Source organism: Panulirus ornatus, chromosome 35 (assembly GCF_036320965.1).
Source record: "Panulirus ornatus isolate Po-2019 chromosome 35, ASM3632096v1, whole genome shotgun sequence".
NCBI classification, from domain to species: domain Eukaryota; kingdom Metazoa; phylum Arthropoda; class Malacostraca; order Decapoda; family Palinuridae; genus Panulirus; species Panulirus ornatus.
This window is the reverse complement of record NC_092258.1, coordinates 7,026,651-7,050,834: the sequence shown is the minus strand read 5'-3', so window position 1 is coordinate 7,050,834 and position 24,184 is coordinate 7,026,651. Positions and strand designations below refer to the sequence as shown.

Sequence of the window (24,184 nt, the reverse complement as noted above, 5' to 3'; positions counted from 1 at the left end):
AGGATACAGTTGAAATAGATTCATAGTTTTTTTTTTTTTTTTTTTTTTTTTTTTTACATACTTTTGGTGTCATGATTTCCAGAACTGCTAAAATACTGGAATATTAGATTGTGTTGTACAAAAGATGTATTTGCACAGCTTGCATTTTCTTGCTCTGATTTGAATTAGAAATGCACTTTATGTGTTTTTAGAGATGCATTTTGTAAAAAGCCACTATAATTTGCAACAGGAGAAATCCACTATTGTTAACACACTGAAGGAAGGTACAACCCTGGTGTTCCAAGGTGTGTAGTTGGTATGTATGTCCTTTAAAAGTAGGGATGTTCTCTTGAGCACCAAGATACTGTTGATGATTTGACAGATGTTGAAATATCAAAGCAAGAAAATTGTGATTTTGATCATGACATAAATGAAATAACAGAATAATAGTGGAAGTAGTAATGTAGATTTTTTTTAAGTAAATCGCAATTAGCCTAGCATTACTTTAGTGGTTACTGTGGCGATCGTGAAACAATCTACTTAATTTTCCTGTCTTGTATATTTTCTATCTATCTATTTATATAGTTATACTAACCCCAGCCTTTACTTCCTAATCTTATCCATTTTCCTTATTTTTCCTTTTCCATAGTTTCATGTAGAAGCAGAACATCCTTTCTCATCCTTATTATACCCACGCACATTCGTACACCCCAGCTTGAGCATTTGAGGAGAAATCCTCTTTTGGCTCTTTTCTTATTGCCCGTTTGCTTCCTTTCATGACACACAAAAGAAATGTCAGTAGTTTTCTTACACTCCTTTCCCTAGCAATAAAGGAAATATGTGGTTCAGGATAATCTGTGAATTGTGTATTATTATACGAGAGATTGGGAGAGAGAGTGTTTTGTAGATTCAGTTCCAGCAACCTACATCTGTCAAGGGGGCCCCTGGACATTTACTAGCATTTAAATGGTTTGAATATTTTACTCTAAAGTATAATGCTTTTTCTTTGATTTTCTTATTTGTACAAAGCTCACTCTCATCACTTGTTTGGCATTTCTGACTCAAGAATGGGGGAATACAGCTATAAATCATGACAGTTGACATCACAACTTGATGGTTTTAATGACTTTGCCCATACAAGCTGGGTGATCATTGATTTTGTAATCACAGTTTGGATAAAAAAGAAATTCAGTATTTACTTCCCATTTTAAAATGAAACGATTACATTTAAAAGGAAAGGATATGTACAAACAAGGTAAATGACAAAATTTATTGTTTGGCCATAGTTTAGCAATTGATTTGATATGTACACTACTCTTTTAACAAAGGCTTTGTTTACAAAAATTCACCTTAATGAAAAAAATCTGTTTAGTGAGCCAGCACTTAAGTGGTTGTCAAGTTGCACTCCTCTGACCCGGGTAGCTGTTTTTTCTTTCTTCCTCATTTACAGTCTTTTCTTTCTTCCCCACTAACATATGGACTACTGGCATTCTGTCCACAAACATACAGTATCTCATTGTCATATGTAACACTTGACAGCACTTACTCTCGCAGCTCATTCTTTGTAACTCTACATTTTTGTACGGTGAGCACTATGCGCTAGCCCTGCCTTTTGGCAAAATGGTAAGAGCAGTAGATAAAAGTAGTAGGTAGGAGCATTAGATAGAAGTAGTCATTAGGAACATTGGGTAGGAGCCTCTTCAAATACTGCACTAGACTTGCCCTTTGCCAGTGGCCTGTTAAGGGTGTGGTACTAAACTAAGGAGCACCATTGGAGTCTTTAGTTATGGAGACTTTATTGCCGTGGCCACACCTTTTAGGGAGTTCCAGTTGGAACAGGCATCAGAAATATAGATATATAAAAAACATATTTTAATCCCAAATTCTATTAAGCACAGTAGAATTCATAGTTATGAAAAAGAATCAGCTCTGAAAAAAAAGTACACCCATAGCTTTGATCCTCACACTCATGCAGAGGAGAAATCCAGGCCCATAAGAATTGATCTTTCCACAGTCATTTCAGCCATCCCATAACACTTATACTACTATTTTTTTTTATTATTACCTTGTCAAATAATGTAACTTCTTCACCTTATAGAAAAAATTTCATAATTCTACACTTGATTTTAAATGAAATATTAATTGTGGATGATGCAGCCCATGTGATCTGGTGAGAATTTGCAGGGGAAGCCCGAGTGAATTTGATGATGCTTATCATTATTCATGAAAAAAGTGTATGTGAAGGATATGTACAAACAAGTAAGTAATGTAACTTAAATGGCCTTAGTATAGCACTAAAGGTAACAAGTAAATTACCCATCGATTTGGAAACATGGAGAGAATGAGTGAAGAGAGATTGACAGAGAGGATATACATATCAGGAGAGATGGAGACCATATTGGAAATGGAAGGATTAAGTGAATAAGATTGTGTGTGCTTGGGGCGTGAACGTGCAGGAAAATGAAATTACACATGATATAGTGAATTGAAGCAAAGTGGTATACAGGGGGTAACAAGCTGTTATTGAACTGAACCAAGGCATATGAAACAGCCAGGGTAAACCATAGAAAAGTCTATGGGGCTTGGTTGTGAATGGGTTCTGTCGTTTTGGTGCATTATACATGACAGCTAGAGAATGGATGTGAGTGAATAAGGCCCTTTCTTCTCCTTCATCTGTTCGTGGCACTTTCTTACAAATGTGAGAAATGGCAAACAAGTATGACAGAAAGAAATAATGATGGTTATAAATGTAATGATAATAATAGTAATGATATTGATAATGTGAATGATAATGATATTGGAAATTGCATGAATTTTTACGTTTGAAAACACTTGGTTACTCAGATGATATAACTTGAAAGATCACTTAATTTTATGTAACATATTTTAATGATATAGGAGCCCTCATAGAATTTTGAGGAAACCAGAAAGTTCATCTTGACAAGTATATATTTTTGAAAGCATGAAAGTCTTATATTTTTGTCTTTTGTTTAGATTTCTAACAGAATATGCCCTTCTTTATTCAGGGTATTTTGATATTTCTGAATTTGAATGAATGCATTAAAGATTTTTTTCAGTTACAGTATTCATTTTGGGGATATTTTCACTAACCTGTGGCACCAATTGCCTCCCTCCGGTTCAGGGTTGCGGCTGGGGTGTGCAAGTATTGTAGGACGTCCGTCACCTCCCCTGCTTCCCCCTCCTGCTCCCTTCGTCTCCTTCTCTTCTTCCCCCCTGTCTCCACGTGCCAGTAAACCTTCAGGGCTTCAGCCTGGGCCAGGTAGTAACATATGCCTTGCTTGTACTATTATTATAAGTGACTGCTCAAAGCATGGCTTCTAGCTTTAAATATTTGAAAATGTAGTTTCATCATGTTGCCAATAATCTTGGTGTAATATAGAGGTGAAAAGCTGCAGTTATGTTAACATTAATAATTATGAATTCCTTTTTAAAAATAAGGTATTTAAAGTTTTGTAGTTTGCTCTAGATGAAGATGCATTTTGATGAACACTGCAAAGATTTTTGGTAATGTTGGTGCTATTTTGGTAGTATGATGCAAATAAATTGTAATTTATCTGACATAAACTTTAAGACTTCTCTTTTATTATGATGCTTTTTTATGTTAGGTAAATTGGATACTTGTAACACAGGTAGAAGATCTCCAGTTTGAATTCTGTATGACCAGGGAACATTCAAATAAAAAAAAATTTTCTAGCCTATCTGTTGGGAATGTTTTTCTAACAAAAGGAACAGTCCTCTGTTCTTAACGCTACCTCACTAACGTGGGAAATGGCTACCTCCTGCTTCAGCAAGGTAGCGCCAGGAAAACGGACAAAAAAGGCCACATTCATTCACACTCAGTCTCTAGCTGTCATGTGTAATGCACCAAAACCACAGCTCTCTAACCACATCCAGGCCCCACAGACCTTTCTATGATTTACCCCCGTTTTACATGCCCTGGTTCAGTCCATTGACAGCACGTCAACCCTGGTATACCGCATCGTTCCAATTCACTCTATTCCTTGCATGCCTCTCACCCTCCTTTATGTTCAGGCCTCGATTGCTTAAAATGTTTTTCACTCCATCCTTTCACCTCCAATTAGGTTTCCTGCTTCTCTCTGTTTGCTCAACCTCTGACAAAGTTCTCTTTTTTCAGTTTTCCTCACTCATTCTCTCCATGTCCAAACCACTTCAACACACCCTCTTCTGCTCTCTCAACCACACTCTTTTTTTATCAACTCATCTCTCATGCCCTTTCATTACTTACTTGATCAAACCACCTCATGCCACATATTGTCCTCAAACATTTCATTTCCAACACATCCACCCTCCTCTGTACAACCCTATCTATAGCCCATGCCTCACAACCATATAATAAAGTTGGAACCACTTTTCCTTCAAACATACCCATTTTTGCTCTCCAAAATAACATTTTTTCCTACCACACATTCTTCATAGCTCCCAAACCCTTCACCCTTCCTCCATCCTGTGACTCACTTCCACTTCCATGTTTCTATTCACTGCAAATAGTAGTACAGCCTTGAAGCTGCAGAAACATATTAAAGGGTCTTGGGTTCATTTAATTTATAAAAGAAAAAATTTGATATACTTGACACAAGTTTTATTATTGGGTGTTATATACAATAAGTTTATCATTTCAGCAGATGGCGAGGATCGTGATAGGAACCACCGTCGTCACAAAGATAAGAACTTACCACCCCCTCCACCCCCACCAACAGCACCTCCTAAAAACTCAATATTCCAGGGGCGAGAAGTTACAGTTCAGAAAGTGGTATGTTCTTCCAAAGTTGGAGCAGCACAAACAGGTTTTAATCCAGTGCAAAACACAAACTGCAGTAGTACCACTGGTAATAATGGGGGTTTAATTAACATCCCTAGTGGCAGTACTCAGAGACTGACATTGTCATCTTATCCTGGATCATCTGGAACTGGTATCACCATAACAGGATCATACTTAGGGCCTCCACCTCCGCCTGTACCTCCACCAACAACATCTGCATCTCGAAATGGACCATCATTACAAAGTTCTATGCCTACTACCCAAGGGACAACATCAACATCAGGCATGGCTTCAGCTTCTGTACCAGGTCCATTAACTACGATAGGGCCTCATCCAGTTGCAAGTCCTGCTCCACCTTCTGTTCCAGTAGTCATACAGTCTAAGCTGTCTCCCATTTCCAGCTCACAGCCGTTGGGAAGCACATCTCCTTCTCTTTCCCATCTCCCGTCATCAATACAGGTAGGACCTCGTATGCCACAATCTTTAACAACAACTCCCCAAAATCATGTATATCCTGCAAGACCATATTCTCGGGGTCAGCAGTATAGTACCCCACCAGCTGGGGGAGTAGCACCTTCAGCTGTTTCCTTATACTCCTCTGGTCGTGTGGGCCCACCTCCACATCACAATCAGTTAGTCATTCCCCCTCCTCCAGCTTCTATAAGACCACAGGAATCACCAACTCAAGGACCACCTGGGCTGGCATCTCCTAGTTTAGGATACAGTGGTGGTGGTGGTTATTCTGGACATGACTGCTCTGCTCCAGGATCTAGAGGGTCGTGATGGCGGGCTTGTTGCCCTTCTGGGTCCAAGCCTGCAAGCAGCAGGATGGCCTTGCTTCTGTCCTGACCCAAGCAATATCTCCAGTGACTGTTATAATAGGCTCGGCTCTCTGTGTAGAATTTCTTATCGAGTCCTTGTGAGGATTTATATTTGTTGGTCAGGCCAAATTGAGTGTTATGTCTTCTGCATTATAAGTTAAAAAGCAGTTTTATTTTAACTGCATCCCTGCATCATGTCACAAAGCACTCCTGGTGTGGCCTGACCACAACTGATTATATATATTGTTGGAAAGCTTTATATGTATTTAGAGTATTTTATTGCATACCATCCATGCCCTTCATTCATTCCTTTATTTTCCAGGATTTGCTTTATTTTGCTTATCCCTTCCCTATCTGTTTGTTTTTGGAAAGTACAAAATAATATTAGGTTCTTTCTCCTCAACAAAATGATGGGCTCCCAAAACTTTTCATAAGAAAGCCCCAAAAACTGCCAGAGAAACTTGCTGTGTTCTCTGTTGTGCTTGTGTGAGTGTGAGACAGCCTCCCTTCAGTTTTTTGGGGAGGTTTTTGTTGATGGATGGACAGGTTTATATGAAAATATTTGTACTTATTACTGATCTTTATAAAAGCTTCAGTTAATGATTATGGATTTCTGTCCCAAGTGAAAAGCTTTCCAGCACAATTCCTCAGGGTGAATTTATATGGGGATAATTTTTAGTTCACATGGGCTGTTAATTCATGTAAAAAATATGGATGGACCAATGAACCAGGAAAGTGTCACACAAGGACTCTTTGCTTTTACTTCAGTTTTATCTGTCCGTTGAACTGTAATATCTGCTGTTGTACAGTTTACCACATGCTACAATCTTGTTGCAGTGCAAAGGTTAAACTAAAGCTAAGCTTCAGTTGTATAATTATGGGTGGTTTTGCTTAATAGTTACCTGCCACTCACTGTCAGCCTAGCAACAGTGGTCTGAATCCTAAATCATTTTACAATAGTACAGTCAAGCATAATGTTCCACTGAGGAATACTAATCACATATTTCTTCCTGTAACATATTTGTACACTAGAACAATTTTTGCTCTATTATTTTACCTTGAAAAGTTATCTAATGTATAATTACATATTATTTATAAATCCAAGTCAGAGTTACCAGTATGTCTTGTTCTTACATTGAGCTGGTTCAAGAATCTCTCTCAATATTTATGGCTTGGACATATCATAACTAGCTCTCCCATTCACACTAGCACTTGTATTTATGTTTTGTACATATATTGTTGGGACAAATGATATTTTTATTTTTATTCTTTGTTCTTGCTTTTGTGTATGATGGGGTTTCATGTTTCCTGATAAGAAATTTTTAATGATATCTTTTACAAAGAATGTCCATTAGATGTTGTGAAGAAGTGAAGGAAGTTCTATTTGAAATCATTATTCTTATTGTGGATATATATCTTTTTATTTTATTTTTTCATTGCCAGTGATAGAGTGTTGTAGTGTTGATGTTTATGATACACCTTTAGACTAAGCATACAGTATACAAGAGGTGTTCAGCATGGGAGTGAACTGGGCCCTGCACAGACCTGTTGTGTTCATTTTCATTTTGGATAGTTGGTAGTTTGCGCATTATGGAGCTCTCATACCATGCATGATAGATATGTAGCTACCAGTAGGCGTTATACCAAGACTCAGTACCTGGCTCAACTTGCTTCTGAGCAGGGACTCGGGGCAACCCCAGCGGACAGAAAATAAAGGCTCATTTAAATTTAAGACCCCCCCAAGTTGCAAGTCCTGACAGTTGTTGTATATCAGTACAACAGTATTTTTGTGTACATATGCCTATGTCTTGTACAAAGAATGGTAGCATTAAATGATTTGGATATGAATAAATCTTACAATGTCTTATATTTGTATTATTTTTAAACATTGTGTGTGTTGGTACTGGTGTTCTCTTTATTTAGAAGATTCAAGACCTATACACTGTATACTTGTGTAATGCTAATGCAGTGCATCACATGGGACCACAAGGCTAGCATTTCAACATTTCCTCAAGAGGTGAAAAAGAGGATAAATGAGAGTTGGGTGAGAGTATCATTATATTTTAGGGATAATAAAAAGATGTTTTGGAAGGAGGTAAATAAAGTGCATAAAACAAGAGAATAAATGGGAACATCAGTGAAGGGGGTTAATGGGGAGGTGATAAGTAGTGGTGATGTGAGAAGATGGAGTGAGTATTTTGAAGGTTTGTTGAATGTGTTAGATGATAGAGTGGAAGATATAGGGTGTTTTGGACGAGGTGTTGTGCGAAGTGAGAGGGTTAGGGAGAATGGTTTGGTAAACAGAGAAGAGGTAGTAAAAGCTTTGCAGATGAAAGCCGGCAAGGCAGCGGGTTTGGATGGTATTGCAGTGGAATTTATAAAAAAGGGGGTGACTATTGTTGACTGGTTGGTAAGATTATTTAATGTATGTATTTATGACTCATGGTGAGGTGCCTGAGGATTGGCGGAATGCTTGCATAGTGCCCTTATACAAAGGCAAAGGGGATAAAAGTGAGTGCTCAAATTACAGAGGTATAAGTTTGTTGAGTATTCCTGGTAAATTATATGGGAGGGTATTGACTGAGAGGGTGAAGGCATGTACAGAGCATCAGATTGGGGAAGAGCAGTGTGGTTTCAGAAGTGGAAGAGGATGTGTGGATCAGGTGTTTGCTTTGAAGAATGTATGTGAGAAATACTTAGAAAAGCAAATGGATTTGTATGTAGCTTTTATGGATCTGGAGAAGGCATATGATAGAGTTGATAGAGATACTCTGTAGAAGGTATTAAGAATATACGGTGTGGGATGCAGTGAAAAGTTTTTATCAAGGATGTAAGGCATGTGTACGTGTAGGAAGAGAGGAAAGTGACTGGTTCTCAGTGAATGTAGGTTTGCGGTAGGGGTGTGTGATGTCTCCATGGTTGTTTAATTTGTTTATGGATGGGGTTGTTAGGGAGGTGAATGCAAGAGTTTTGGAAAGAGGGGCAAGTATGCAGTCTGTTGTGGATGAGAGGGCTTGGGAAGTGAGTCAGTTGTTGTTCGCTGACGATACAGCGCTGGTGGCTGATTCATGTGAGAAACTGCAGAAGCTGGTGACTGAGTTTGGTAAAGTATGTGAAAGAAGAAAGCTGAGAGTAAATGTGAATAAGTGCAAGGTTATTAGGTACAGTAGGGTTGAGGGTCAAGTCAATTGGGAGGTAAGTTTGAACGGAGAAAAACTGGAGGAAGCGAAGTGTTTTAGATATCTGGGAGTGGATTTGGCAGTAGATGGAACCATGGAAGCGGAAGTGAATAATAGGGTGGGGGAGGGAGCGAAAATTCTGGGAGCGTTGAAGAATGTGTGGAAGTCGAGAACATAAACTTGGAAAGCAAAAATGGGTATGTTTGAAGGAATAGTGGTTCCAACAATGTTATATGGTTGCGAGGCATGGGCTATGGATAGAGTTGTGCGGAGGAGGGTGGATGTGCTGGAAATGAGATGTTTGAGGACAATATGTGGTGTGAGGTGGTTTGATTGAGTAAGTAATAGGAGGGTAAGAGAGATGTGTGGTAATAAAAAGAGTGTGGTTGAGAGAGCAGAAGAGGGTGTTTTGAAATGGTTTGGTCACATAGAGAGAATGAGTGAGGAAAGATTGACCAAGAGGATATGTGTGTCAGAGGTGGAGGGAACGAGAAGTGGGAGACCAAATTGGAGGTGGAAAGATGGAATGAAAAAGATTTTGAGTGATCGGGGCCTGAACATGCAGGAGGGTAAAAGGCGTGCAAGGAATAGCGTGAATTGGAACGATGTGGTATACCGGGGTTGACGTGCTGACAATAGATTGAACCAGGGCATTTGAAGCGTCTGGGGTAAACCATGGAAAGTTGTGTGGGGCCTGGATGTGGAAAGGGAGCTGTGGTTTCGGTGCATTATTACATGACAGCTAGAGACTGAGTGTGAACGAATATGGCCTTTGTTGTCTTTTCCTAGTGCTACCTCACACACATGAGGGGGGAGGGCGTTGTTATTTCATGTGTGGCGGGGTGGCAATGGGAATGAATAAAGGCAGACAGTATGAATTATGTACATGCATATGAATGTACATGTCTCTGTGTGTATATATATATGTATACATTGAGATGTATAGGTATGTATATTTGCGTGTGTGGACGTGTATGTATATACATGTGTGTGTGGGTGGGTTAGGCCATTCTTTCCTCTGTTTCCTTGAGCTACCTTGCTAACATGGGAGACAGCGACAAAACAAAATAAATATATATATATATATATATATATATATGAAGGTGCGCATTCATATACACTTTATATAGTATATTTATTATATATATATATATATATATATATATATATAATAAATAATAAGAATATATATTTATTTACTTATTTTGCTTTGTCGCTGTCTCTCACGTTAGCAAGGTAGCGCAAGGAAACAGACGAAAGAATGGCCCAACTCACCCACATACACATGTATATACATACACGTCCACACACACAAATATACATACCTATACATCTCAATGTACACATATATATACACACACAGACATAAACATATATACACATGTACATAATTCATACTGTCTGCCTTTATTTATTCCCATCGCCACCTCGCCACACATGGAATAACAACCCCCTCCCCCCTCATGTGTGCGAGGTAGCGCTAGGAAAAGACATCAAAGGCCCCATTCGTTCACACTCAGTCTCTAGCTGTCATGTAATAATGCACCGAAACCAAACCTCCCCTTCCTCATCCAGGCCCCACAGAACTTTCCATGGTTTACCCCAGACGCTTCACATGCCCTGGTTCAATCCATTGACAGCACGTCGACCCTGGTATACCACATCATTCCAATTCACTCTATTCCTTGCATGCCTTTCACCCTCCTGCATGTTCAGGCCCCAATCACTCAAAATCTTTTTCACTCCATCTTTCCACCTCCAATTTGGTCTCCCACTTCTCGTTCCCTCCACCTCTGACACATATATCCTCTTTGTCAATCTTTCCTCACTCATTCTCTCCATGTGACCAAACCATTTCAAAACACCCTCTTCTGCTCTCTCAACCACACTCTTTTTATTTCCACACATCTCTCTTACCCTTACATTACTTACTCGATCAAACCACCTCACACATTATCCTCAAACATCTCATTTCCAGCACATATACCCTCCTGCACACAACTCTATCTATAGCCCATGCCTCGCAGCCATACATCATTGTTGGAACCACTATTCCTTCAAACATACCCATTTTTGCTTTCCGAGATAAAAGATAATGTTCTCGACTTCCAAACATTCTTCAACGCTCCCAGAATTTTTGCCCCCTCCCCGACCCTATGATTCACTTCCACTTCCATGGTTCCATCCGCTGCCAGATCCACTCACAGATATCTAAAACACTTTACTTCCTCCAGTTTTTTTCCATTCAAACTTACCTCCCAATTGACTTGACCCTCAACCCTACTGTACCTAATAACCTTGCTCTTATTCTCATTTACTCTCACCTTTCTTCTTTCACACACTTTACCTAACTCAGTCACCAGCTTCTGCAGTTTCTCGCATGAATCAGCCACCAGCGCTGTATCATTAGCGAACAACAACTGACTCGCTTCCCAAGCTCTCTCATCCACAACAAACTGCATACTTGCCCCTCTTTCCAAAACTCTTGCATTCACCTCCCTAACAACCCCATCCATAAATAAATTAAACAACCATGGAGACATCACACACCCCTGCCGCAAGCCTACATTCACTGAGAACCAATCACTTTCCTCTCTTCCTACACGTACGTACACATGCCTTACACCCTCAATAAAAACTTTTCACTGCTTCTAACAACTTGCCTCCCACACCATATATTCTTAATACCTTCCACAGAGCATCTCTATCAACTCTATTATATGCCTTCTCCAGATCCATAAATGCTACATACAAATCCATTTGCTTTTCTAAGTATTTCTCACATACATTCTTCAAAGCAAACACCTGATCCACACATCCTCTACCACATATGAAACCACACTGCTCTTCCCCAATCTGATGCTCTGTACATGCCTTCACCCTCTCAATCAATACCCTCCTATATAATTTACCAGGAATACTCAACTGACTTATACCTCTGTAATTTGAGCACTCACTCTTATCCCCTTTGCCTTTGTACAATGGCACTATGCAAGCATTCCGCCAATCCTCAGGCACCTCACCATGAATCATACATACATTAAATAACCTTACCAACCAGTCAACAATACAGTTACCCCCTTTTTTAATAAATTCCACTGCTTTCATCTTCCGCAAAGCTTTTACTACTATACATGATAACATCTGTAAAGGGAGCAAATTGGGAAGTGGTATCAGGCAAAGAAGAGATGGAATGAATACTTTGAGGGACTTTTGATGGTGTTTGATGACAAGGTGGCAGCTGCAGGGTGTTTGGGTATGGGAAGTGAGTCATGGTGTGTTGTTTGGGGAAGAGAGAAAAAGAGGTGGTGAAAGAATTGCCTAAGATTAAACAGTACAACTCTGCAAAACAGGAAAATTATTTGCACCACGTATAAACAGTTTTATTTTTAAATCACCTTGTTCGAAACAAAATTTTATATTTTTAATTTCCTATTTTATATTATTTTGAGCAATCTGTTTCTCATACCAACCAGTTAAATGATTTTCTAAAATACATAAAGCAGGTTGATCACATGACTGCAAGCTCAGGTAATTAAACCCAAGAAATAAATATCACTTATTAACTGTGACTGGCAACTATTTTCTTATCATGCAATATTTTTTGTTCCCCCTAAAGAGATTTTTATTTGAAGGAAATGTTTTATACTATGTCTCCTGAGATTGAATGTGACAGGAACAAAAACCTTTACCATGCAACTGCCCAATACCTCATGATCAAATTTCAGAAGCTTTATCTTTGTTCACTCTGTAACATTTCACTTACGCAAGGAAAGGGTAATTTCTACATATTCTTTTAAAATGATTACAGCCAACAAAATTTTAGTCCACATCCTTTCAGCATTCTCTTAAGTAACTAATACAAGTACAGAAAAATTTCAGTGAAGACCAACATTGGGAAAAATCGCCTAAGTATTTGTATCTATCTATCTGTATCTCTGATGCCTGTTCCGAACTAGAACTACCTCACAGGGGGTGGCTGCAGCAACAGAGTTTCCAAAACTAGTGAAACTCAGTGCCGCTTCTTTGTCTACAGTGCCTTACCCTTAATAGGCCACTGGCAGAGGGCAAGTCTAGTGCAGTGTTTGCAGAGGCTCCTACCTAATGTTCCTACTGATTACTTCTTCCTAAATGCTCCAACCAACTACTTCTACCTAATGTTCCTACTTATTACTTCCATTTATTGCTCCTACCATTTTGCTAAAAGGGAGGGCTAGAGCATAGTGCTCACTGCAGGAAAAACTGGTTGAGAAGAGTTATGTATGAGGAGAGATTGTGTATGAGGAGAGATTGTATGTTTGTGAACAGAATACCAGTAATCCATGTATGGGTGAAGCAGAAAGAAAAGATGTCTACCTGGGTCAGAGAAGTGCAACTTAACCACTGAAGTGCTGGCTCACTATGCAGCCACCACTAACCCTCCTAATGCCCTACTATACAGTATTTGAAGTATTTGAATAGGGTATTTAGACACATAGAAGCATTAGGTAGGAGCCTCTGGAAACAATGCACTAAAGATGTTCTCAGCCGCTCACCTGTTAAGGGTGACGCACTAAAGGCTAAGAAGCAGTAATGGAGTTCAAAAGGTATGAAGACTTTCACAGTGTCCACCCCCTTGAAGGAGTTCCCAGAAGGAATGGGCATCAGAGATATAGATAGACAGGTTATTAGACAAAAGAAAAACTAAAAATATACAAGATAAAAATGGTCCAATATGCACTGTTCAATATGCACTGCTAGTCCACAGTTTCGCTTATTTGTCATATGAAACTATGTAAAATTTTAAAAATTATGACCATAACAATGTCAAACAGTTGTATACAGTTTTTTCTTTTATCAGTACATGATGGATATTAATAATATTTTTCAGAATCTGTAATGTCGTTTCATAAAGTTGCATCGCACTGCACTAACACATTTTCTCAGAAAAACCTTGAAAAACTGTTTTAGTTTAGGCAGTTACATGATTATGTAAAAAAATTCCTTAACTGGAAGCCATTTCAAAGTAGGAAGAATTTGGTTTGACAAATACACATTTGACACATCCTAATCCCTGATATTAACCACATATTGTTACTGATTGTATAAAAATACCTTAAATGCACAAATACACTTATGTGCAATTTGCAAGCCTAGTTCTAAAATCACAATCACACAACTATCAAAAGTCGTTTGAAGTAATTACTAATGACACAGGTCTAGTGCGTTCTAACAAGTACTGTGAAATACATAAATGGAGTGACATGATAATCAAAGCTTATTATCATAAGCCAGATAATCAAAGCCAAAAATTAACTTATTAGTAAAAGTTATTAATTACAAATTTCCTTACTTACTCTAATGGAATCAATAAAATTAATTAAACACCTGATACACAGTCATCATTAATGTCTAATATAAATGTTATTCCACTAAATGTGCCAGCAAAAGTTTTAAATCTAATATTCTGAATGACAAGAGTATTAATGTATGATAGCAACTATTTACCTGTGCACCCTACCTAGGTTTGAATCAGAGACTGAATTATGAGCACAGTGTGGTGCATGATTAAGTATTGTTCAAAATACCATAACATCTTGTTAATCAAGCACCCTAGAAAGATAACACATCAGGTTATAATGAATTTAAGAAACTTTGACTAAAAAATGACAATCATCCTCCACAAGAACAGGCAAAACCTAAATCACTGAAGCTTCAACTTCTAGACTTCATACGATACAGAGAAATCAGACTTTAAAAGTATATCCGTTAAAATCTAGCACTCAAGATTATTTATTTTTTAATACAACAGCATCAATATGTATTCTAAATTAACCAGATTCTATACTTAACCATCCATCAGCATCCCCTAAAACTACAGCAGGATTGGAGATGCACTTAATGGATATATTCAGCAATGACTTAAAGTTTAAGATCACAGGTATATATAATGGACAGCTTATTTCAACCATATAGTATATATCGTCAGTATATTACTATGACAACAGAAAGCTTAATTAAAATACTGTGATGCATTTAATTGAAAGTTTTCCTACTCTTAACCTGAATGTAGTATCTTCAATTAATTGAAACAATATACTCCTCTAAATACATGATTCTAACATAATATATAAATCAATACAATATTGTGTAAGCAATAGCATTGGTTATCTTGACAGGAATACAGGGACCCCTACTTAGCAACAGTTATGTTCCTGGAAAACCTGTTGCTAAGCAAAATGTCGTTAAACAAGCAAATGAAACCGATTATATAAGGGGTGTTACGTCCCTGAGCACTAATTTTCTGTATCTAATTCTTTAACATGGAATAGGCATGCATTATCCAAGCTAAAAACAACTTACCATGCACTCTTCAAATTTAGACAAAATATAAAGAAAACCAGAAATGACTCCACTCACAGAATGATTCATTCTGGTCGATAAAACCCCCAAGCCAGTTTGCACCGGACAATTTACTGCTAATATATGAATGTGATACACTAACAGAAAATAATTTGTTTGTGATAAATTAGGTTTGGTTTGGTGAGGTTAAGTTGTAAATTCTTATATACAGGCAGTTTCTGCTTAACACTTAACCCTGTCTAACCCTTTCACCACATCAGTTCTCATATCTACTATACTGTTCTTATGATACATACATATATGAGCACATACTACCACTAGTTGTAGAAAATAATAATGTGCATGAAAGTTTGCATTATAGTAAGTACAAAAAATTGATAATATTACTTTTTGACAAAGATACACACTCCTGGGTACCACTAACCTGTCACATCTGAATTCCATACACAATACTGATGAAAAATGATAGCACCAAATAAACAATTTGCCCCATACTCCCCCAATGCCAACTGAGGTGGAGTGTGACTGAAGTACTTGTGTGCTCCTAAACCTGGGTAAATCAATCTTCCACATGAAGCTTGTTATGTTACAAACAATCCAAGACGAAACTCTTAAAATATGATTATCTTATTGGGATAAAAGACAGTTATTATTATTTTTTTTTTGGAACCTTGCAGCACCTAGCAACAAAAGACTTGGTTGACTTCACAGTTCCAACAATCAAAATGAATTTACTGTTTTCCCTATATCCTGTGTACTATGGCTACCTGCAAATTTATCTTGAGGAAATATGCTTCCACCTTTCCTTATCAGCTTCTAAAGAAACTAAAGTTAGCCATAAAAATGTACAACAGACAATGTGGAAAATCTCTGTAAACCATTCATTAATAATTTTCAAACTTTATCATCTAGATGAACTAGCATCTCCTGCCATTTGTCATCTGCTTCTGGGATGGCATTTAACCTCCCAGACTCTTTGATCTCACTGGGTTGGGCTGTGAAGCTGAACATAATTTGCTGGAAACAAACCATACTGGCCATTACACCAACCTCTCCACCAACCCTCATCAATCTGACAAAGAAAACAATATAATCATTGGTAGTAAATATAATTAAAATATAAACGTCAACTTCTGTATAATAAACATTTTATTCTACATAAAAGATAAACAAGTCAATTGGGAGGTAAGTTTGAATGGAGAAAAACTGGAGGAAGTTTTTTTTTTTTTTTTATACCTCGTCGCTGTCTCCCGCGTTTGCGAGGTAGCGCAAGGAAACAGACGAAAGAAATGGCCCAACCCCCCCCCCCATACACATGTACATACACACGTCCACACACGCAAATATACATACCTACACAGCTTCCCATGGTTTACCCCGGACGCTTCACATGCCTTGATTCAATCCACTGACAGCACGTCAACCCCTGTATACCACATCGCTCCAATTCACTCTATTCCTTGCCCTCCTTTCACCCTCCTGCATGTTCAGGCCCCGATCACACAAAATCCTTTTCACTCCATCTTTCCACCTCCAATTTGGTCTCCCTCTTCTCCTCGTTCCCTCCACCTCCGACACATATATCCTCTTGGTCAATCTTTCCTCACTCATTCTCTCCATGTGCCCAAACCATTTCAAAACACCCTCTTCTGCTCTCTCAACCACGCTCTTTTTATTTCCACACATCTCTCTTACCCTTACGTTACTTACTCGATCAAACCACCTCACACCACACATTGTCCTCAAACATCTCATTTCCAGCACATCCATCCTCCTGCGCACAACTCTATCCATAGCCCACGCCTCGCAACCATACAACATTGTTGGAACCACTATTCCTTCAAACATACCCATTTTTGCTTTCCGGGATAATGTTCTCGACTTCCACACATTTTTCAAGGCTCCCAAAATTTTCGCCCCCTCCCCCACCCTATGATCCACTTCCGCTTCCATGGTTCCATCCGCTGACAGATCCACTCCCAGATATCTAAAACACTTCACTTCCTCCAGTTTTTCTCCATTCAGACTCACCTCCCAATTGGCTTGACCCTCAACCCTACTGTACCTAATAACCTTGCTCTTATTCACATTTACTCTTAACTTTCTTCTTCCACACACTTTACCAAACTCCGTCACCAGCTTCTGCAGTTTCTCACATGAATCCGCCACCAGCGCTGTATCATCAGCGAACAACAACTGACTCACTTCCCAAGCTCTCTCATCCCCAACAGACTTCATACTTGCCCCTCTTTCCAAGACTCTTGCATTTACCTCCCCAACAACCCCATCCATAAACAAATTAAACAACCATGGAGACATCACACACCCCTGCCGCAAACCTACATTTACTGAGAACCAATCACTTTCCTCTCTTCCTACACGTACACATGCCTTACATCCTCGATAAAAACTTTTCACTGCTTCTAACAACTTGCCTCCCACACCATATATTCTTAATACCTTCCACAGAGCATCTCTATCAACTCTGTCATATGCCTTCTCCAGATCCATAAATGCTACATACAAATCCATTTGCTTTTCTAAGTATTTCTCACATACATTCTTCAAAGCAAACACCTGATCCACACATCCTCTACCACTTCTGAAACCACACTGCTCTTCCCCAATCTGATGCTCTGTACATGCCTTCACCCTCTCAATCAATACCCTCCCATATAATTTACCCGGAATACTCAACAAACTTATACCTCTGTAATTTGAGCACTCACTCTTATCCCCTTTGCCTTTGTACAATGGCACTATGCACGCATTCCACCAATCCTCAGGCACCTCACCATGAGTCATACATACATTAAATAACCTTACCAACCAGTCAACAATACAGTCACCCCCTTTTTTAATAAATTCCACTGCAATACCATCCAAACCATCCAAAGTGAAGTGTTTTAGATATCTAGGAGTGGATTTGGCAGCGGATGGAACCGTGGAAGCGGAAGTGAATCACAGGGTGGGGGAGGGGGCGAAAGTTCTGGGAGCGTTGAAGAATGTGTGGAAGTCGAGAATATTATCTCGGAAAGCAAAAATGGGTATGTTTGAAGGAATAGTGGTTCCAAGAATGTTATATGGTTGCGAGGTGTGGGCTATGGATAGAGTTGTGCAGAGGAGGGTGGATGTGCTGGAAATGGGATGTTTGAGGACAATATGTGGTGTGATGTAGTTTGATCGAGTAAGTAATAATAGGGTAAGAGAGATGTGTGGTAATAAAAAGAGTGTGGTTGAGAGAGCAGAAGAGGGTGTTTTGAAATGGTTTGGTCACATGGAGAGAATGAGTGAGGAAAGATTGACAAAAAGGATATATGTGTCAGAGGTAGAGGGAACGAGGAGAAGTGGGAGACCAAATTGGAGGTGGAAGGATGGAGTAAAAAAGATTTTGAGTGATTGGGGCCTGAACATATAGGAGAGTGAAAGGCATGAAAGGGTGAACTGGAATGATGTGGTATACCGGGGTCGACGTGCTGTCAATTGATTGAACCAGACCTGGATATGGAAGGGGAGCAGGGGTTTTGGTGCATCACACATGACAACTAGAGACTGAGTGTGAGTGAATGTGGCCTTTGTTGTCTTTTCCTTGTGCTACCTCTCACACATGTGCACGGGGGAGGGGGGTTGCTATTTCAAGTGTGGCAGGGTGGCGACAGGAATGGATAAAGGCAGCAAGTATGAATATGTACATGAGTGTATATGTATGTATATGTCTGTGTATGTATATGTATATATACATTGAAATGTATATGCATGTATATGTGCATGAGTGGGTGTTTCATATACATGCATGTGTATGTGGAAGGGTTGAGCCATTCTTTCGTCTGTTTCCGTGCACTACCTCACTAATGCAGGAGACAGTGACTAAGTATAATAAATAAATAAATAAAGTATATGAGTGGATGGACCATTCTTCGTCTGTTTTCTGGCACTACCTCACTGATGCAGGAAACAGCAACTAAGTATTAGAAATAAATACATAATATATGTCCTGCTAAACACTGAGAAGGCAAGGTGTAAAAGGAACATCCAAGACTGAATACAGTACAAAAGAAAGTGAGATGGAAAACAAGTAATGAGGAGCTTTATTAATATGCTTTAATTACAAAGTTTCAAGATCATTCTTATGTCCCACTCTGCTGCAAATAAAGAAAATATATTCATAAAAACAATAGAAGGACAAAGTACTTACCATTTCAATATTGGTAAGGATGTCATCTGGATCAAAGGAAATTTCGTCAGTGTCCGCTGAAATACAAATATTTTTCTATTACTTTAATACAATTTATATCCTGAACTCATTCACTTGCATGCTTCTTCCAAATGTTACTGTAAACTATATTCCCTTTTCCAAGGCTCTTAATGCATCTCTAACTCTTTTCCAGTGCTTGATTTCACTCTGGACTTCAGCTGTCCTCTGTTGTCATTAGTGATCATCAACCTAAAATATCTAAACTCATAAACAAATTATATTTCTAACTACTGAAACTGATATTACACTGCAACTGCCCATCTTAACTCCTTTTAAAAACAAAAACCTTGCTCTCACTCAAATTCAATTTCGAGATCTTCCTTCTACAAACATCAAAAGTAACCTTGCATTCCCCCTATCTCCTCTTCCTCCTATTCACTAAAGAGAACAGCATCACGTCTATAAATTGACTGTGACAGCTTCATGATTCACCTGTACCACTCAACTCCATACTGTCATTTCACATAAAGGCTCAAACAATCTAATAGCAAAAACCTAAATTCACTTCCTCAACAATTTCAAACCAGTCCCTCATTCTCCCAGATATTTTTACATAAGCATGACTTCCATTTTACGAGTCTTTTCCACAAATCTATTAATGCTGCACGCTTCTCGTTTTCTATTGAACTTCATCTTGTTAAACAATTCAACACCCTCTCTTTTCTTCCAAAATCAAAATTATTCTTCATCTACCAAGGTTTAAACAGTCTACCATGATTACTCAATATCCTACCATATCCATTATCAAACAGGAAAAGAAGCCTTCCCCTCAGTAATTATTTCAATAATACTCACTTTACTTTTTTATACCAAAATTATCACTCTACCTGCACTCATCAAACACATGCTCACAAGTGATCATAAGTATTCTATAAACCCATTCAACTACAATCCTGCTTTTAAATCACCATCTCAATCCCCACACTGCAATAATATGTAAATCAATATGCAAACATACAAAAATTAAAGTACTGTGGTAGTATCTTTTAAAGTGAGCTTTGGATATTAAGAAAATAAATTTTCCAACCAGTAAGTTAAATACTTTTAAGATTCATGGAACTCTTAGATGAAGACTTTACTGAACTTGTGTGTTATACTATAAGGCTACATGAAAAGTAATTCTATTGTCAAGGCTAAACTTGAGAATACGAAGAATAAGTTAACCCATGTTGCACTGGATCAGATGATATGATAGTAAAAGACAGCAGCATCATTAATATGACACAACCATCCCTTACAGATATTCTTCAGTACAATCTGCACTCCTAACTCACAAAAATATATTAATCTAGCAGGTCTACTAACCTGCTTGGTAGTCAAAGAGAGCATATGCTGTTATCCCCATGCCTTCATCCACTGCTGGTGGTTCTTGCTGTGTTCCTGTTTCTGCCACCAGACTCTAAACACAGAGAGTAAGCAATATAACAATTACTGAGGGCAATGGAGGAAAAACAATCAGGTAAGATGATCTACCAAGACTTGTTAGGATTATTAGTGATTGCACTTAAATTCATGCAGTAGGAAAAGATAATATAAAATATCTATTTGGTACTCAGTGTGCTACAAATTAAGTTAGTATAACTCAAACAGTAATATAATAAACCTGATCATAATTACTCTTATGCATTTGCCTCTGCACAAGCAGTTCTAGCCAAATTCGTTTCAGTTCTATACATTTAGAATAAGATGCATAACCATAACTATGATAGCAAAAAGGCAATATGCACATAGCAATAAACATAAGCATGGATAAAATAATTATGCTGTGACAGAATATCCATATTCATAAGGAACATCCACATCAAATAATTCAGTAACTTCAGTAATATTACAGTACTCAGGTAACAGTGATAATTTTTCTTTTATACCTCATTGCTTCTCCTACCTTTATGAGGTAGCACCATGAACATTGGCATCAATCTAATATGTCCAGTCTCTAACTGTCAAGTATTATGCACAATAACAAAAATTTCTCAACCAAAGAAAACCCCACATACTACTTTCTGGTTTACTTTGACTCTTTCATATCCCCAAGTTCAGACCATTAATAGCATGTTGACCCTTATATATCACAGTACTCCAATTCTTTTCATCCAACGCATTCTTCTCACACTCCTGGATATATAGGCCCTGATCATCTAAAGTCTTCTTAACTCCATCCTTCCACCTCCACCTTGATTCCTATCACCCCCTTGTTACCTTCTCTTACAACAAATTAATCTCTCTGTTGGTCTCTTTTTCACTCACTTTCTACACATGCCCAAACTGCTTCAGCTTACCCTGGCTGGCACACTTCCTTTCTCTTTCATAAAAGGCATAAGACTCATGTCCATACAACACTGAAAGGACTATGATACCTCCAAACTTAACCACCTTTAAAGGCCAATGCAGAAAGTAACCTTTCTTTCCACACAATTCATAATGCATTCAGGAAGGTACTTTGATCCCTTTTTCCAACCTGTGACCCACTTCAGCCTTCATGGTGCTATGCACTTCCAAATCCATTCTCTGATACCTATAAAACTCCTGTTTCACCAGGTCTTCCCCATTTACTCTCATACATAAACTGCTATTTCACCTCCTTAATTTACCTTCACTCACAGTAACTTTAAACTCTTCTTTACAAAACTCTCCTAAACTCTGTCACACACCCATGAAGTTTTTCTCAAGTCTACTACTGAAGCCACGTCATCTGTAAACAGCAACTAATTGATGTCCCATGCCCCACCACCTCTTACATACTGCAAACCCACTCGGTACCATTACCCTTGCACTTACCTCCCTTACCATCCAGTTCACACACAGACTGAACACAGTGACATAATACATCCTTTGTGCAGACTTACCATCACTAGGAATCATTCACCCTCCTCCCTTCTTACTAGCAAACACATCATACTTTGCAAGTAAAATGTCCTCACTTATTAAGGTGTCTTTCAATGCCTAGTACATGCTTTCTCAAGTTCCATTAATGCCACACATATATCACTTTCTTCAAGTATCTCCTCTGCTTACACACACATCATAAAACACACTTACATCCTTCTGCAACTCCTCTTCAATCTCTGCAAATAAAGAAGTATCATCGCAAACAGGCTTGCCACTAGCCACCATATCTCACCACCACACTTCATATCGGCACCCCTTTTCCCTAGTTTTACTTTCATCTCTCTTATTGCTCCATTCATATATATATCAAAAACCACAGTGACATCACACAGCCCTGCCTCACACCTACATGTATCTCAAAACTTTTGCTTAGCTCTCCATCCACTCTTACACACGCATTAGCTCCTCCATAGAAGACTTTTACACCATCCAACACTTTTCCCCTTTTATCATATATCCTTAACACATCCCACAAAGCGTTCCACTCAACTCTGTCATACGCTTTCTCCAGATCCAAAAAAGCTACATAAAACTTCTTACCTTTCACTGAATACTTTTCCACAGTCATCTTTACTACAAAAATCTTATCCACACATCTCCTACCTTTCCTAAAACTCCCTTAGTCTTCACTTGTTCTACATTCAGTCACCTCCATCACTCTGCCAATTAATATTCTTGCATACACTTTTCCTGGTATACTTAGCAAACTTATTCCCATATAATTGCTACATACATCCTTTACATCTTTTCCTTCAATATAAAGTTAAAATAATGGTTTTCATCCAATCCTCAGGCACAACCTTGTTTCCATGCTAAATGACATATGAGATGCATCCACTCTATCACACTCTCTCCTCCATACTTCAGCATTTCAGTTGTAATTCCATCCACTCATGGTGCCTTTCCTACCTTCAGCCTCCTTATTGCCTTTCTTACCTCTCTTTGCTATAGGCCCCTGCATTTGTATCCTCTTCCTTCCCTCCTCTATATCCATGCAACAACTGCAGCCTCCCATTCTCCCACATTTACCAGTTCTTCAAAATACTCTCTCCTTCTTCCTTTCACTTCCTCCTTTTAATTCAGCAATTCCCTTCTTATTTCTTACATCATCATTTCCACTCTTACATCCACCTCTTTCCTTTTCCTCCTCCCTCCAGTATAGTTTCTTATTATCCCAAAACTTTTCACTTAACTTTCTTTCGAAATCTTCATCTACTCTTTCTTTGCTTTCCTCTATCAGCTTCTTAACAATCCACTTACATATTTTGTATTCTTCCCTCCTCCTTTGCTGAACTTCCACTAGTTCATTCCTATTGAGCAATCTACCATACGCCTTTTTCTTCTTTTCCACAGCAGTTCTAACCTCTTCTGTCCACCATGCATTGCCCTTTTTATTCCTGTATCTTACTACCTTGTATCCAACTGGTGATTCTACAACTTTTACTGCATTTCTCTAAACATTCTAAACACCTCATTCGCACATGACTGCATTCCTACATTCATTGCGCTTTCATCTAAGCTTTCAGTTACCTTTCTTTCATACTCCTCCCTGTATTTTCCTGATTCATCTTCTCGCTTGCCATCACTTTTACCTCTCCTCTCCATTCTTCCTTACACCATACCTCTACTTCTCCCTGATCCTCATCCCTACAAGAGCTGTGAAATGGTCAGTCTCTAAAAAAATTCTCTCACAACTCTAACATCCAGCACAGCCTTTCTCAATTCTTCATCCACTGCCACATGATCAGTCAAAGCCTTTTGTCCCTTTCTTCCAGCATTCCTCATCCATGTATATCTGTGGATCATCTTGTGCTGAAAAAAGGTGTTTGCATGGAATAAACCTCTCTCAGCACAAACATCCACAAGATAGCTTCTATTCTCATTTACTCCAGGCACTCTCCATTTACCAACTATCTCA

At 38.6% G+C, this 24,184-nt stretch overlaps 2 protein-coding genes across 10 annotated transcripts in view; one reads left to right on the top strand and one right to left on the bottom strand.

Moving 5' to 3' along the window:
• The window catches only part of upSET (SET domain-containing protein upSET), a 145,333-nt gene extending 137,867 nt beyond the window's left edge, over positions 1-7,466 (top strand). For 6 of the 9 annotated variants that reach the window (XM_071682973.1, XM_071682976.1, XM_071682979.1 and 3 more), the window contains 2 exons: positions 3,122-3,259; positions 4,641-7,466. In XM_071682973.1, coding sequence (XP_071539074.1) covers positions 3,122-3,259; positions 4,641-5,563 — 1,061 coding nt within the window. In that variant the 3' untranslated portion in view covers positions 5,564-7,466. The remainder of the gene's footprint in view (positions 1-3,121; positions 3,260-4,640) is intronic. The other 3 variants (XM_071682977.1, XM_071682981.1, XM_071682980.1) reach the window with 3 other exon arrangements.
• A 4,684-nt stretch (positions 7,467-12,150) lies between these two features.
• Positions 12,151-24,184, bottom strand: part of Cortactin (cortactin) — a 60,232-nt gene continuing 48,198 nt past the window's right edge. The window contains 3 exon segments of the mRNA XM_071682972.1: positions 12,151-16,194; positions 19,318-19,373; positions 20,683-20,776. Coding sequence (XP_071539073.1) covers positions 16,105-16,194; positions 19,318-19,373; positions 20,683-20,776 — 240 coding nt within the window. The 3' untranslated portion in view covers positions 12,151-16,104.